The sequence below is a fragment of the Amphiura filiformis genome, chromosome 1 (genome assembly GCF_039555335.1).
Source record: "Amphiura filiformis chromosome 1, Afil_fr2py, whole genome shotgun sequence".
In the NCBI taxonomy this organism is placed as follows: domain Eukaryota; kingdom Metazoa; phylum Echinodermata; class Ophiuroidea; order Amphilepidida; family Amphiuridae; genus Amphiura; species Amphiura filiformis.
The window spans coordinates 31,609,267-31,626,265 of NC_092628.1; the positions used below are offsets into that span (position 1 = coordinate 31,609,267).

The following is a 16,999-nucleotide window of genomic DNA, read 5'->3' on the forward strand; positions in this document are numbered from 1 at the left end:
GTCCGTGACATAGGAAAGTTACAATATACAATATTATAATGACATTGTGTTTTCTTTCTTTTTATCCTTCACAGGTTCTCATTTTGTAACGATATAGCACGTGGTATGAATTATCTTCACAACTCCAAGATTTTTCACGGCAGGTTAAAATCATCCAATTGTGTCATAGATGACCGATGGGTTGTCAAAATAACAGGTATGGTAGCCAGTAACCTACGCTATTTTCCGTGTTTTTTTTGGCAAATTACCAATACTTTGTTTTAACAATCAGTGACTAGACTTTATCAAGATTCCAGCGGAAGTATCCCCCGCCGCCTTGGAATGGTGTATTGTGGTATATAGAAAAGAGACTAGAAAACTACTGAAGATATTTTTACGCAAATTCAACCTCATTGACGTATAGAACATGTACAAAATGTTAATGACTGGGTGCATAAGGGTGCAATTGAAAGGCTTGATTCTGAATTTTAGTCTCAAGTTTCTTGTTTGCGTTGTTCTTGAAAATTGACTGAGCAAAAAGAGAACGCTAAATTAAATTTACATCTGTGCATGAACTCAATGTCAATATTGACAAAGGTTTTGAAGTGAATGTATGGAAATATCTTACTTTATTATCCTGCACATATCTTCATGATTATTATTTCTTGAACAACTATGTGGGTACATTGAGTTTACGTAGGTTTCATATCGTGTGAGGATGTTCATATCTTGTGAGGATCCAATATCTATAGCTTTCATTGTATATACACTTATATGATCATTAAACTGATATAATATCAGGGGTTGTCACGAGTCACGAGTTTAACAACCTGGGATACAATGGAATTCCATGACTAATTGTGAATCTGTATCTACAATCATCTTGGGACCTCAAATTGTGTGCCTGTCAAGAGGTGGGTCGTGTATATGTGTTCAAAAAGGTGAAGAACCTGTGATCTCTTTGTTCTGGTAATATTTTCACATACTTGGAAATGAATACATCTCAGATTGTGAAGGTAACAACTCAATACATATTACATCCGTCTATACAACCAGACAACGACTCTGATCTGAACAATACTTTGATCTGATGTCCTGATATACGACGTGAACCCAACCCCACGACTCTTGCGTTCACCATGACCATAACCTTGAGTGACTACCCAGCGAACACAAAAACGTTTTAAACGGGTTATAGTTTGGGTTTTGGTAAAAACATTTTATTAACATTAAATGTCGCGTTATATAAAGGATATGAAAACGTTTTTAAAACGTTTCGTATGAAAACACACTACAACAACATTTTTAAAATGTTGTTTGAATGTTAAAATATTTTTTGGCAAACATCTTTTGCCAAATATTTCGTCAAGACTTAAATAACGTTGTTAGAATATTTTACTGTAAGTGTTCAAGAAATGTTTTTGAATGTTATGAAAACGTTTTATACCCTTTATATAACCCGACATTTAAACATTTTCTGGTAACCTTTTCTAACCTTTTGCGAATGATGTCGCAAACGTTTTTTATTTACTGGGTATAACCATGAGTGACTGTAAGCATGAGTGTCTATAACCCTAAACTAACTAAAAGGCTCTAATCCTGATTCAAAATATAGGCCCTACTTTTAACATAGTAAGTCTGTATATTTTATAATCGATGCTACAACATTACACAAAGTAACAGTAATAAGCTCTTCTGCTTACAGATTATGGACTTCCCTGCTATAGACACGAAGAGGGTAATGAGGATGAAGATTTAACCTATCGCCAACAGATGAACAGGATTTATACGGCACCAGAGTGTGTACAGAATCCTAACGCACTAATGACTCCGGGAGCGGATGCATACAGGTATGTCGACATTGTAGCTAAGATGTACACGGGAACGTATAATAAAAATGTTATCTAGCATATGTCTAGTGGCCAAGATGTAAGCGATAATGTATGAGAAGGTGAACAAGTGGCTACGATGTAAGCGATATAACGTATGAGAAGGTTTACTGGCTACGGTGTAAGCGGTAACGTATGAGAAGGTTAACTAGTGGATACGATGTAAGCGGTAACGTATGAGAAGGTTAACAAGTGGCTACGGCGTTTTCAAAAAATGTTATTGTAAACTATTTTTGCAAACATTGTTGCCAGATATTGTGTCAATACTTAAATAACATTATGTTAAAATGTTTGAACCCAGCAAACACAGAAATGTTCTTAAAATGTTTTTTCCAAAACCTTTTAATAACATTTAAATGTCGGGTTATATAAAGGTCATGAAAACATTTTTAAAACGTTATTGAAAATATTTTGGGCAAACATTTTTCGCAAAATATTTTTTCAACCCCCAAGTTTTCAAGAATGTTTTTGGAATGTTATTAAAATGTTTTTATACCCTTTATATAACCCGTCATTTAAACGTTTTCTGTAAAACATTTTTGTTTGCTGAGCAGTAGATTATCAAAAAATGTTTTTTAAGGTTATGAAAACATTTTATACTCTAAATATACCCTTTATATAACCCGACATTTAAACGTTTTCTGACAACCTTTTATAACCTTTTGCGAATGATGTCGAAAACGTTTTGTGTTTGCTGGGAAGTGCTACGAAGTAAGCGGTATCGTTTGAGAAGGTTAAATAGTGGTTAAGTTGTAAGTGGGGTCGTATGAGAAGGTTAGTGGCTACGATAAGCGGTAACGTATGAGAAGGTTTAGTGACTACGATGTAAGCGGGAACGTATGAGAAGGTTAACAAGTGGCTTCGATGCAAACGGTAAGGTATGAGAAGGTTTATTAGTGGTAAACTTGTAAGTGGGATCGTATGAGAAGGTTAGTGGCTACGATATAAGCGTGCACGTGTGACAAGGCTAAATAAGCTATGTAAGTGGAGACGTATAAGAAGGGTAACTATACGGCTAAGATCTAAGCGGGAACGTATGAGATAAATAGTGAACCACAGAAAAGTAGAGAAAATTATCACTGTAAATGCTAGATAGGGACTGATATCTGAAATAACATTATGATTATGAAGGAGTGCGCGTGATTGTTTTAATTCTATGACACCAAAGCATCAAAACGATCATTTTCAGATTATTCTCTGTCATTATCAAATCAACTCATTGTTTTCGTCACAGCTTTTCAGTTATCATGGTTGAAATCGCATCAAGACAAGAGCCATGTGATTCAGATGACTTCGACAGAATTGATTCAAGATGGCGTCCTTCGCTACCAGACCTCACAGATTGTGATGGAAGTGCTGAGGAAGATAAGTGCCCATGTCCAGATGACTATGTGAAGGTATGCGAAGATAATATCAGGATTCATAGAGCGTAGTTTAAAACCTACCACAGCACTACATTATTCTTCACAATATACTGATACTATACTGCGTCAAAAAAGTATCCTTACACTTGGAAAAATAATCACAGTTTCAAAATTGAACCATATTGGGGTAAATTTGTTTTATCTAATTCGGCACATTATGACATCCCATTGAATCCAATGCGATTTCAAGAAGCAAAGTTACAAGCATTTGATTAGACGAAGGTCCAGTTGTAAAAGTGACAAACTGGCCTATTCAAAACTTCACGGACTAGACATCTGATTTGAGAGTGGTAAATGGCTAGTTTGTGTGTTCCTTTAATATTTTAAACAAAAGGAACAAAAGAAAACTGAAACAAAAGAGCTGATAAATAGAATGAAAGTTATGAAAAGTACAGAGAAGTAAAAACTGATATCAAAGCTGCTTAAAATAGAGATTCATTGAAGAAACTGTGTTGTATTTTGTTGCGCTTGTTGGAATCTTTTTGCGCCTTGTATAGACCAGGTTGTCACTTTTAAAACTGGACCTTTGTCTATTCAATTGCTTGTAACTTTACTTATTGAGGTCATATTGGATGTGGTGTCATAATATGCAGGATTAGATAGTGCATCTATTAATAAACCAAATTTACACCAATATGGTTCAATTTTGAAATTGTGATTATTTTTCCATGTGTAAGGATACTTTTTTGGCGCAGTATAATTAAAGTTCTGTTCATACAACCTAATGTAATCATATTTTAATCGATATTATGTGCCCTAGCTTCTGGTATGCCAGATGGGTACACTATTAGCATCATACTTTATTGTAATTAATTCTTCCCTTTCTCTTCAGCTAATTAAACGGTGTTGGGATGAAAATCCCAATGTAAGACCTCCCTTCAGCCAAATCAAGAACACACTTTATAACATCAATCCAAATAAGAAAAGTCCTGTGGACATTATGATGCAGCTTATGGAAAAGTACTCAAAGCACCTTGAGACATTAGTGGCCGAGAGGACTCAGGATCTGATGTTTGAGAAACAGAAAACAGACCGGCTATTGTACAGTAAGTAAATGTATACAGTATAGAGGGTGACTAAAGTAATTGTAACAGTGAAAGTTTAGAGAAGCATACTTTAAAACAGATGCTGGCAAGAGGACTTGGTCTAAATGTTACTTAGTACCAAATTCTATATCAGTCACTAATGAGCTTGTGATATTATTACTAGATATCTTTTGCTTTTCTTGCAAGGATAAATAGCTGAATTTATTTTTATACTTATCAACATTTTTGGCACGATCAGCTCAATGGCATTTTTGAGAATTGAGAACCTTAGATAAGCATTGGGCTCCCGGGATTGGGCTATCATGCTAAAAACGCCAAAGGTCTAGCGCGCATAAAGTTGTGTGATGTTATTTTTTATAGCTTTTGCACCCCATATTTTTGCCTTTATCTCAATCTTAAAAGTGAGTGGAACAAGTTACATCACACAATTCCATATGAAATATCAAGCCACAACGAATATTCTTAACGTTTCTACGATATTAGAGAAAATAAGCATGGGGTCAGTTCAAATCATTGTAATGCAATACAATGTCTAATTCAAAAATAGATTGACAGGCTTATTGCCAATAAACGATACCAAAATGGCTAGGCAGTTTGGTTTTGTAACATATATTTTGTTTGAGTAACAAAAAGGTCAACTACAGAAAGGGATACAATGGATGTTGACGAAGAGATGGAATCGATTACAGATTTGAAAGAACTAATTTTAACCAAATCAAAGATTTGAATTGACCCATTGGTTTACCTATGTGTATAATTCATCACCTTTGCTTTGGCCTTTGTCACTTGGATTAATTGATATTGTTTATTGAGCTTGTTAATTATAAACACTGGTCATTCACATTGTTTGTTCCCTCAGGTATGCTTCCAAAGCCGGTGGCAGACGACTTAAGGCAGGGAAATCCCGCGCAAGCGGAAAATTTTAATCAGTGTACAATATTTTTCAGGTAAGTGCATCGTTGGTTTTTTTTCTGTGGAGTTAAATTTGATTTGGGATGACTCCCAACACTCTCTTATTCCGAGTCAAACTAGCACTTAACTCGCAATCAAGGTGTGCTTGGAGTCATTTGGCGTCAAATTCGACCCCACAGAAATAAAAGTGTAAAGTTCATCATGTTTTATTATGCATGTTATGTGACAAGTATGATCAGTTTTTGCACGTGAGGAATAATGGTGAAGCATTTTTGTATCAATAATTAAAAACGGTGCTGATCTGCCTGTTAACACCTCTATCAAATCGAAAACAGCGCCAACCCTGACGTTTGCATCATGTTTGTGTAATCTGCACCAAAATAAAAACAAATACAAACTTTGTAATAGAAGCTAACTCAGGAAACAACACAATAACAAGACACTTGGGCTAATCCTTCTTAATTCCATTGTGTCATTTCATGAACTATCATAGTGTAATTTTAACTACCTTTGATTCTAACTGTTTTCCATATCACCTTTGCCTTCACAGTGACATTGTAGGGTTTACTAGCCTTTCAAGCGAGAGCTCTCCCTTTGAGGTTGTCGCACTTCTCAATAAACTCTACGTTACATTTGACTCTATCATTGATATTTATGATGTATATAAGGTGGAAACAATAGGAGATGCATGTAAGTAAAACTGACCTTGAGGTTTTTGTGGTTAGGAGCCACAGCTTGTAAGTTCCCCCTACCCAGCAAACACAGAACGTTTTCGACATCATTCGCAAAAGGTTATAAAAGTTTGTCACAAAACGTTTAAATGTTTTTAAACGTTTTCATAACATTCAAAAACATTTGTCGATAACATACTGCAAATATTTTAACACAATGTTATTTAAGTGTTGACAAAATATTTGGCAAAAAATGTTTGCAAAAAAGAGTTTACAATAACATTTTGAAAACATTTTGAAATTATTGTTGTCGTGTGTTTTCATACAAAATGTTTTAAAACGTTTTCACGATCTTCGCGAAATTTAATGTTATTAAAACGTTTTTACCTAAACCAGAACACCAAATAGAACTTGTTTAAAACATTTTTGTGTTTGCTGAAAAACTTATGCTTTTTGAAATAAATCAAAAAAATATTTTACGAAATGTAACAAATGTGCAGCCTTATTTGTTGTATACAACTGGGACAATATATAGCTTCACGCATCATTGCGTTTCATCTGAGGCCTTATGAGTCAACTCTCAAACAATACATATTGTACTGGCCTATTCATGTATTGTTAAGGAATGTTGACTCCTATGGACTCAGGTGCAACTTTTAAAACGGCGTTTTTTTACATAATGAACCATTGTGCATATAAATGTTGCTAATCCTTCAGTAAGTTCATCAGATTTTCAGCAATAGTCAACTTCTTATGAAATAAAAGTCCACAAAGTATAGCCTTTTTTTCTGCATGTTTTTGTTTTTTTTTGTTTTGTTTTTATGTCCACATTTTATATTTTCTAATTATGACCTGGCCTTATTAAAAATATATTTACAGCTTTTATTCTTAAGGTCCAATAAGCAACATAAGTCTCTATAATAATTTATCCGTAATTTTGGGGAACGTAGGCTGTTTTGTTTCGATAGTTCTTGATATTTGAACACCCAATCTAGGTATTATCAGTTTATCACATGACAATAAACACGGAATGTTGGTTATTCTGCTCTCTGGAGTACATCATTCCCTGTTAAACAGTGTTGTTTTATCCTCATACGGGAAAGTATCGCATACTTCTAAACATTTAATTCTGTACAAAATTGCATGAATACTTGCATGCTCCGCTACCTTGATTACTAACCAGTTCAACTGCCAGGATATTCAATACATTATTTAATACTTTTAACACTTGATCGTTTTCTCTACAGATATGGTAGTATCCGGAGTGCCTCAACGTAACGGTAACCAGCACGCTGGTGAGATAGCAAGTATGGCATTAGACTTAGTCAAAGTGTGTGAAACATTTATAATTCCGCACAAACCAGACCAAAATTTAAAAATCAGAGCAGGAATACACTCGGGTAAGTTTCATTAGATCATTGTAGAAATTTACAGTCTACTTGCAGGAATTTGTTGTGACTTGTACTTTGCAAATATCATTATGTTACGGACAAAGAATCAAGTTGGCGACATTGATGTGAGCTTTTAAGCACATCATCGCCACGACGGAGATGATATAATTTCAGAGTCTTTAGTTCCTAAAAGAACTAAAGACTCTGAAGCTATGCGTAGTACAGTATTTGCAACTAGAGTATTACCACTATTACTCACATCCTGCCATACCACCTAAAATGTGGTATTGGTGGTTGTTTGTTGATTATTCTAGATATTTTGGCCGGTATTCTTGCCGGTACTCCCCCCAATTATTTGATAGGAGATGGTCTATACAATCACCCCCCCCGCCCATGTTGACGCCTGTATGTGAGTTACTGACCAAATTAACTTCATATTTGGCCATTTTAGCCTAAAAGTGCCAATGTTTTCGAGCTTCCCGCGAATTTATTCCACTTATGCATCATATTTCACCAGCTTCAATATGCCACAAGTTTTAGCGCGCATTTATACAAAAAACTTGTTATGTCGCCATAAGGTACGGTACTATTTCAAGAAATGTTCTCCAACTCCCCCCCCATGTCAAAAAGAAATCTACGCCACTGGGAAGAGGAAGAGAAACACATCATAGTATAACAAGCATCTTTTGCCCATAGTGTTTTACATCTGGTGATGATATGTTTTTCACTTTCTTCTTATGATTCGGCTTTTTATAGGTTCAGTTGTTGCAGGTGTCATTGGCTTGAAAATGCCAAGGTATTGTCTGTTTGGAGATACAGTAAATACAGCATCAAGAATGGAATCAACGGGTGAAGGTAAGATACACACCTTTGTTCCATAACCATTAAGGTATAGGAAATGTTTTTGTTTTTGCTATAGCCCCCGAATGAAATGTATTTAATTATGTTTGTACTCACTCAGGTAGCATTGTGTGTGAATTTTACATCCGAACTAGGTGCTATTCTTTTTTAATCGTCACCCCCATAGACTTTACATGTAAAATAAAAAGGCTCGTAAAAATTTAATGGCACTTAGTTTGGATGTAAAATTCACACAAAATGCTTTTGAGTGATTACAAATGTACAATGACATTTCACAATAAAATGTCCATTGGAAACAAAGGTGTACAGGGAAGATAAATAATCAAGTAGGAAAGAAAAAGGAATTGCACGATTCAGTATATTGGTAACATTAAATCGGTCTTGCATTATAGACTGGGAATGCTGCATAGGTGTAAATTTGTACATTTCAGCACTACATATATAGCTCATGTTATTTCTATGTATGTGGCTGGCTGCTCCAATCATTAACTCACATCTATTTCACGCAAACCTAGTTTTTTATCGTGACATAAAAGAAAGTACCGTGGCTTCTATAATTGAATAATTTGTAAATCCTACATGTAATAGTTCCAGCGTTGTAATTCGCTTTTTAAATAATTTACTAATTTCAGCACTGAAGATCCAAGCAAGTGAAGCATGCGTAAATGTACTACACCAGCTCGGTGGATACATATATGATCAAAGAGGAGAATTAGCTGTCAAGGTAATTTGTCAGAGAATTTTATCATTTACTTTATAAATACACGTCCACATCTGATAAGGGTGCTAAATAATATATGCCCGAAGAATTTGCATGCAGTCCCTTGCAGTCCCTTGCATTTTGTTTTCCAGAGTGGACTCATGTGGACTACCCAAGTCAAATTGTTGCCTCTCAAATAATTGAAGGATTAAATTTGTGATTTCATTGTCACATAGCAGAGCACTACATTGAAATTGGTAAACAACGAGTGTACCGTTCAGTGAAGATCATTTTTCAAACCGGTTCAATTTCGGTACAGATGTTTCAAATCATTTTTATAAAATACCTGCTCTCCGAAGAGATACATACTGCATTTACTGTCCGTTTTCCTATACACAATACACAGAGCTCTCACAATTGACGCGTGACCTCTACAAGTAGTGTATGTTAGAAATATAGGCAATTGCCTAGTTAACATCACTGTGTGAAAAATAACCGGCCAATATTTAAAGTATTCTCTGAAATTCTAGAAAATATAGTTTTGTAACATGTCCTAAATTTTTCGCTAATTTAGGTGTTCGGAAATATTCGCACTTTTGTGTTTTAGAAAGGATATGTAAACGACAGATAACACCAAAAAATATGAAGAAATTATTTCCAAACCGTGTTAAGTCTGCAAACCATTATGCTTCTCATTTTCAAGAACGCTGGTTAACAATAAGCAGACCATTGTCTCATTTCGTAAACAAAAGCTCACACAGTATTGTTACCTTGCGTTCGCTTTATAATCGTTCACCCAACTGAAACTATAATACCAGCTCATTGCTCATTGCACAGGTAAAACAGAATTCAATGAGTGTTATCTTGGTTTAATAGCTTTTAATGGGGTTAAGTCCTGCAAAGGTCGTGGTGAATTCTACTGTAGACATGACTGCATCATGATCATTGAACACTCTGATGACATTAATTCTCATTTTTCAGGGCAAAGGTATCATGCTGACATACTGGCTGACAGGAAAGGTGCAAAACAACCATCCACTTGACTCTACACACACGTTAATCACAACAACGGGAGTAGAACTTATTGATAACCACGAGTTATCGAATTCCAAGCAAACGGAATTCCCTGCAACTAATGAAGAACACGATCTTATGGAGATGAATGACACATCAGTCAATCGCAAAATTTCTCTTCCAGGTAATTCTCTTCCAGGTAAAAACACATTTATTTATTGTCACCACATGTGCCTATTTCATTTTATTCCCGATTAAACATGTTAAAGAGTGCTTTCAATTTATTTAAATACAAAAACAGGGACTTCACGCAGGTTTTAAGTCCCCTTATCTATTGCAAGTTATACCAAAGTTAGGATAGGCGTAGAACTTGTAGAATGTGTGCAGTGATTTTACCTTTGTATATGGTATAGAAAAAAAGGCTGGTAGAATAGAGGTACTTGGAAGGCTTTTGAATTGTTTTTGTGTTTAGGTTTTATAGTTAGAACATGTAGGACAGAAAATTTAGTTTAATGAACCGTTTACTGTAGGACCTAAACCATGTAAACCTGGTTTAGTTAGATTACTAACATATCCTTTCATTTACTAAACTGCAGTGATTCACTTTTACCCAAATGTATTTTATATTAGGTATTGATTAAAGAGGGTATTCAAGAATATTTAGGGTAACATACGACCATTATATTTCAATCTACCAGCAGTTTTTAAATCTTAAATATTATTATTACGAAAACATTTCTATAGCGCTCTACAAAGCACAGAGCCCCTATACGAAATATAAGATCTTAAAGTATATTGTTCATCAACTAGAAAAAAAGATTAGCTACGATTGTATTGACCCAAATTACTGCGTTTCTAAAATATCGTAGCAATTTGACAACAATTGCACATTACGCATTACCTATTACCAGTAGGTCATGTGTGGTCATCTCCAATTGGGAAACAAAATCCATTTAGAGGAAATTATCTGTCTTGCAACATGCATCGTTATGCTACTTATATTATACTGTTGCAATGGAGTTTTCAGCAAGAAGCACAATGACATTATGGGGTATAATTTCAGGTTGTTAACAAAAGTCCAAAGAATAGTTTATTCTTTGCAAACTTTACATAATACGTATACAGTCCACTTTGTTTTATACCTAATTATTTGGGGTCTTTTTCCTCTTCTGTTTTATATACTTGTTTTGGATTAATCTTTTTTTATAAATAACGTACTCAAAAAGTGTCCAAATGTTCTTGTTGTGGACTTCCTTACGTTTCTACTTGCAAAATATATGTGCTTCCATCGCCTTATTAATGCTCGTTAACTAACCATATATAGCTACTAATATTACGAGCCCTCTGTTTTGGAAACTAACAAATATTAAGTAAAGCATGTTCATATAATAATATTATGCTGCTTTTACAATCATACTAACATAAGTAAATGTTTTGTGTTTTGATTTTTGTCTAATAAAGACTAGCACCTAAATTTTCTTTGCTAATAAAATTGCCCTTAGCTCCTTCGTACCCTTGCATTATTCCTTTACTCACTATCCCATGTATACTAGAACCAGAAGTTATACTTATAATACAAAGACAATAGCTGAAATCCAAATATATATGCTTATACTTACCAAGCTAGAAATGAACCATATCCAGAACCAGTAGTTTAATCTTGGTACAGACATTTCCCACCTACCCTCTACTCCAACATATCTTTAATATGTCTACTTCCCGATCCCATTTATCCATTTGCGTCCCAAATACCTTACCCTGCATACATTACATACAATTCAATGACAAATATTTCCGTAACACTATATACCAAGTGTTTTTGCGCTAATTCCAACTAGATTCTTTCGTCATGAAATTCCTCATGTTCCAACTAATCATTGATTATCCCGTGGTAGTTAACCTATTTAGCCTGCATTGTACTTTCATACTTAGCTAACTTCAACCTAACACTATCAGTGGTATGAAGTTAGAAAAATACTTCGCACCGTCGAAGTTTCCCACCTTCACCTACCTTTCCTAAACTTCCTTAAGTACACAATAGTCAGTTTGCTATGTAACCTTCCATTTACATTGTACATATTATTCTTCAACAATTTATACCTTGGTTCAATTTCTTGTCCCCCCCAAACTCTAGTAATATATACTATACAAAATACATATCGCCTTGGTTTGCACTATTCAGAGTCTGTCATCTCCTTCTTTTCATAATGACTGATTTAACCTTTCCAAGTTACATTAGCCAATGTTAGCTAAATATCCTTTATACTTATAGTAACCATACTCTTTCCATCTAACAAAAACAAACAAAGCAAATTGCCATGCATGGTATAAAGCTTTTTCTTCCACACGAAGCTTGCAGACAACTCTCCTTGTTTCCTGCCTCAAATTGTTGAAGTACAATTTTCCACTTTGCCACAACCTCCTCCTCGACATATCCCTTTACGTCCAATAAATTATATATGCTTGTCAATTGTCGTGCCAGTAGTATTCAAAGCGTTTGCTCGAATTTGCTACATATACTATCATCCTGCAAACCTATATATTAAACAAACGATTTCAAAGCTAAAACCATAAACCACTCATTACATGTTTTCCAACCATTTCCCAATATAATTCCATTTACACCCTTAGACGAATGGTCATATACTGCGCTTCGGCTCAAATCAGGTAGGTTTTTTTTAAGCAGAACAAAAAACTGCACGCCAGAAGAGAATGACTATAGCATGCGGTGTAGAATTTTCTAAATTGCATGGAAATTGCTTGCTAAGCATAACTCACTAGGCAGCTATGCCTTGTTAGAAAATTTGCTTGCTAAGCATAACTCACTAGGCCGCTATGTCTTGTTAGGACGAATACCCCTGTCATTCCCGTTTATTCCTTCAAAGATGAACATACACATGACTACTTAAAAATTATCGAGTCCGTCCTCCCTGTTCAAAACACGACACTATAGCCGACCTTTGACCTTAAGTCAAGATTGCACAAGCTAGTTGTTGCGTTTGCTCTCACACAAATGCATTCGTTATGTTGCATTGCTCTGTCTCATGCCTATGAAGCACAAGCTTATGACACAGTTTCTCACAAAGTATATTGTCATGTGTACGTGTTACATGTATGGTGTCCAGAGACCTAAAAGTCATATCACGTGACCTGCAATGTCCAAATGCACAAGCTAGTGGGTAAAGTTCACGGCAAGGTCACGATACATGCGCATGTTATGTAAAAATTGCACCATGCAACTGGGTAGTGAACTGTGGTAAAGGGCAAATGATTATGCATAAAAGTTATAATGGTTTATGTGTCTTGCTTCAATGGTCACAACAAACGCTAGTAATGTCAAAGTGCACACGTAAGACGGTTAAGACGCTGTCGATTTTACTAATTAAGTCACTCATTCGTATACATAGTCAGGCTGCCAGTAGTCTAGGATCGAAATCTCATGCGGGCCTTAATTAAGGATTGATTCAACACCCATGTCTACCACTATTTGTTACCATGAGGTGTTTTTTGCTAGAGGTTACGAAAGGTCACACAGGGGTGAAAATGCTTCGATCTTGTTGTGAGATATATAGTTATCTATGACCTATTGTTATTGAGTTATAAAATCCTCATTTTTAGGCAACTTGACATGTTTTTGGTTGTACGGGGGTCAAAATGTCAACTTACTCTGATTTGGGCAAAAACGTGTCATTTAGCCTAAAAATGAGGTTTTTGAAGGATAACTCAATAACGATAGGTCGTAGATTACATAAACTATACATTTTCTTAATCCTTGTCATCAGACCTTTCGTGACCTCTAGCGAAAAGCGTACCCTACAATTTGAGTCCACTGCCCCCTGGCAGTTGATACCAACACCTCAAGGTAACAAATATTGGTAGACATGGGTGTTTAACTCTACCATTTTTCAAAGCCCCTTGCTCCAAGACTACAGTGGGTGTGACGTTGTTTTAGTGTACATAGTTTTTGTTTTTGATGGATATTGCTTCTCAAGACCACAAACTTCAAAAATAAGTTAACTGGATATCTTTCAGCATTGGGCATTTTGGATATGGCAGGTCAAAGTTCATACAGAAGTCAAAATTCGAGCTGCTCAAATGCTGTTGAAACGTTCTCCAAATTATTCCTCTTGTCATGGCGATCCAGAAAAAGTATACTTTTACCTATCTATGACACTTCCTTTTGGCGTTATAAGCAGAAAGGTCAAAGGCCACCATTTGACCCCCCATTTATGAAAATAGTCTCAAAGTTTTCATCTTCTACAAACAATTAAAACAAGAATGGTTTGCCATAGCTAGGATGTTTTGTTACCATGTTTACTGATGTATGGCGCATAACAAAGGTTTAGTTCCCATTACACTGTGGAGCAAGTTAAGTGTTATTTGCATTGTAAATAGTTAAATACACTATTGAATCACGGCGAGATGCAAATTGGGTGATGTCATAGCTCATTAAAGTTTGTCACTCGGTGTATTGCAACTTGTTGTAATTGATAGGTAAAAGTATACTTTTTTGGATCGGTATGACAAGAGGGATAATTTTCAACAGCATTTGAGAAGTTTGAATTTTGACCTCTGTATGATCTTTGACCCGCCATATCTCATAATGCCCAATGTCCAGTAAACTTACTTTTGAAGTTGGTGGTCTTGAGAAGCAAGATCCATCAAAAACAAAACTATGGACACCAAAACAAGCTTCTGAGGCAAAATTGCGTTTGGCAGCTTGACTAATATTGAGATTTGATACACAGCTTAAATGTACGCGTTATGATGACGATATGTCTTTCATAGTCAGCACTCAGCAGTCAAACACAAGGGTAAAGCTACTCAATCACGCCAATATTTGATAGATTGATATTGTAGCCAAATGGGAACGGAGAACCGCGTGTTTATTCTGCAAACGGGTTGCAGGCTGCTCCCGTATCTGCAGTTTAAACATTGCATTTTAATCGATCAAAAGTTAAAATAACATTTACGGTTGAGATTTATAAAAGAGGTAACACGGTGTTCAGGTGTTTAAAAACAAATGTTAGTAATTGGTCTATCGATATTTTAAAGGTAACAGCATTTAATAATCAATCTCAATATCCCAGTTTTAAGAGCACATGCCTTCAAGGTTGCCCGGTACCTGCCTCTAGTTTGACGAAACGTGTCAATGAAATGAGTACAGAGTATAGTACTTGGCATAATGTGCAGATGTGCATTCTATTTTGTTAACCATTATTTTATAAAGATGCTATTTTATACTGAAGTATTTCAGGTTAAATGCTTGTTCTAAAAGATAACACAATTTTCCTCGTTTTTTGTTTCAGGGAGCATGGATCCGGAAGCTGATACTGTATCCACTTCATCGCAAACTAACCTTGTATTTGAAAGTACGATATGATCTCTGACTTATGGAGTCAGAAATCGTAAAGCCATGATCGAGCAAGGCAATCACTACCCGAGCATCATGAACATGATTATATTGCTTTATCATCTCCAACGTGTCTGTTCTAAGCTTATCAACAGCAATAAAAAGGATACAGCTTGGATTGAATTGAACTGGCACCGACTAATTGAGAATGGATTATATGTCATAAATGTAGTGCTCGGGGTTCCGTGAATAAAATGACTTTCCTACCTCAAATCAAGTTAATGTACCAAATCGAGTAGAGTGTGTCATAAGACGGTGTGCTCGTACTTGTGAAAAGGGAAGACACTAGATTGCAAGAGCAAATCATACGAAGACCAGCCGGAAGTCCAGTACCACGTAACGGGATGGGGGCTAATTTGGTCGATCATCACGTGAATGCATTGACAGTGTGGAAAATCTTTATATTGACAATGAATGGTCAGGATAATAAAAGGAGCAGCTAACTGATTTTCAATATACTTGAGTTGAGTGTGTCAATTTAGTTCCTATCAAGCCGGGCATTGAAGAACAAGAAAATTAAAATGGGAAACCACAGAAAGCGGCTCGAGTCGTACTTTACCGTAGATGGCGTTCGTTGTCTGATTCAACAGTGGCTGGCTGGTAACAACGTAGTGAATGAAGACCCCGCAGTGAAGACCCGCGGACGAATGCTACTATGGTCACAGCGCCATCTTTATTCCAACATTATTTATAGGTGCCTATCAATTGACAACTTTATAGTGGCTCTCTGTAAAGTGTGCTGAATCAAGGGTGGGATAGAAGATAAAAAATAGTGTATTCTATCTGAAGATAAGACAAATATTTTATCAAAGTACTAGTAATAACCAGTGAAACTGTCATTGAGAATATTACAGTGTACCAAAAAAAGGGTCCAATAGAGTGTGAATGGAAATTTGATTCGATGTCGATGACAATGTTGCTAATTATTGATCATATCTATCAATAGACCAAGTTGTCATCGGAGAGCGTAATTAGTCAGCATTTCCACATGGCACCAATGTTAAACATTGAAAATATGGAAGTAGGTGAACAAAATCTAAAATTGGTAGGGTCATTCCATTAATGGCATTTGGGCCACATTCTTATTACTCCTTGTATGCTGCCTCATTCTAATAGTACTGACAAGAGCATGGCTATGCGTGATGTGGATGGCCGCAATGTGAGGCCAATTCATGACAGGTCAGAGAACCTTACTACATCCCTACTGTGAGGGTTGCACCCAATTTATGCTCTCGTGCCTTATGCTGGTTTCATACTTTCTACCGCTTGCCGCTTAGCTTACACTTTTCTGCAAGCGGAGCGGCACGACTATGAAAGCCAATGTTGCCGCTCAGCATCGCCATAAAAATCCCGAGTTGACTTGCCGCTGGTCATCGTTAGCGTTTTTGTGCGACTGCGAAGTGAAACGAAATCGTCGTCAGAGCGGCAAAGCGGCAGGAAAGTATGAAACCAGCATTAATGAAACCCGAGAGCCCTTATAAAATCTCACAAAAAGTAATATTATTAATTCCATGAATGATACCAGGCTAGCCAATGTATGTAGTGGAGTATGAAAAGAGTGATTAATATAGCATCCAATGATTAGAATCATCCAAAGTATCATACCGTATTCTCTAGAGAATAAACATCGTTTTTAATATGGATTATGTACTCCATAGTGCAGAATAATAGCATTCCATGGATGTGTTCATTATTATGA

The 16,999-nt window shown here is 35.9% G+C and overlaps 1 protein-coding gene across 3 annotated transcripts in view; it reads left to right on the top strand.

Moving 5' to 3' along the window:
• The window catches only part of LOC140143424 (atrial natriuretic peptide receptor 2-like), a 494,558-nt gene extending 478,117 nt beyond the window's left edge, over nt 1-16,441 (top strand). The window contains exons 11-22 of one of the 3 annotated variants that reach the window (XM_072165300.1): nt 75-196; nt 1,685-1,829; nt 3,103-3,265; nt 4,125-4,338; nt 5,198-5,285; nt 5,801-5,940; nt 7,169-7,321; nt 8,069-8,167; nt 8,806-8,897; nt 9,855-10,086; nt 12,519-12,554; nt 15,197-16,441. In XM_072165300.1, the coding sequence (XP_072021401.1) occupies nt 75-196; nt 1,685-1,829; nt 3,103-3,265; nt 4,125-4,338; nt 5,198-5,285; nt 5,801-5,940; nt 7,169-7,321; nt 8,069-8,167; nt 8,806-8,897; nt 9,855-10,086; nt 12,519-12,554; nt 15,197-15,270 (1,558 nt within the window). In that variant the 3' untranslated portion in view covers nt 15,271-16,441. The remainder of the gene's footprint in view (nt 1-74; nt 197-1,684; nt 1,830-3,102; nt 3,266-4,124; nt 4,339-5,197; nt 5,286-5,800; nt 5,941-7,168; nt 7,322-8,068; nt 8,168-8,805; nt 8,898-9,854; nt 10,087-12,518; nt 12,555-15,196) is intronic. The other 2 variants (XM_072165359.1, XM_072165403.1) reach the window with 2 other exon arrangements.
• Nucleotides 16,442-16,999: the final 558 nt, after the last annotated feature.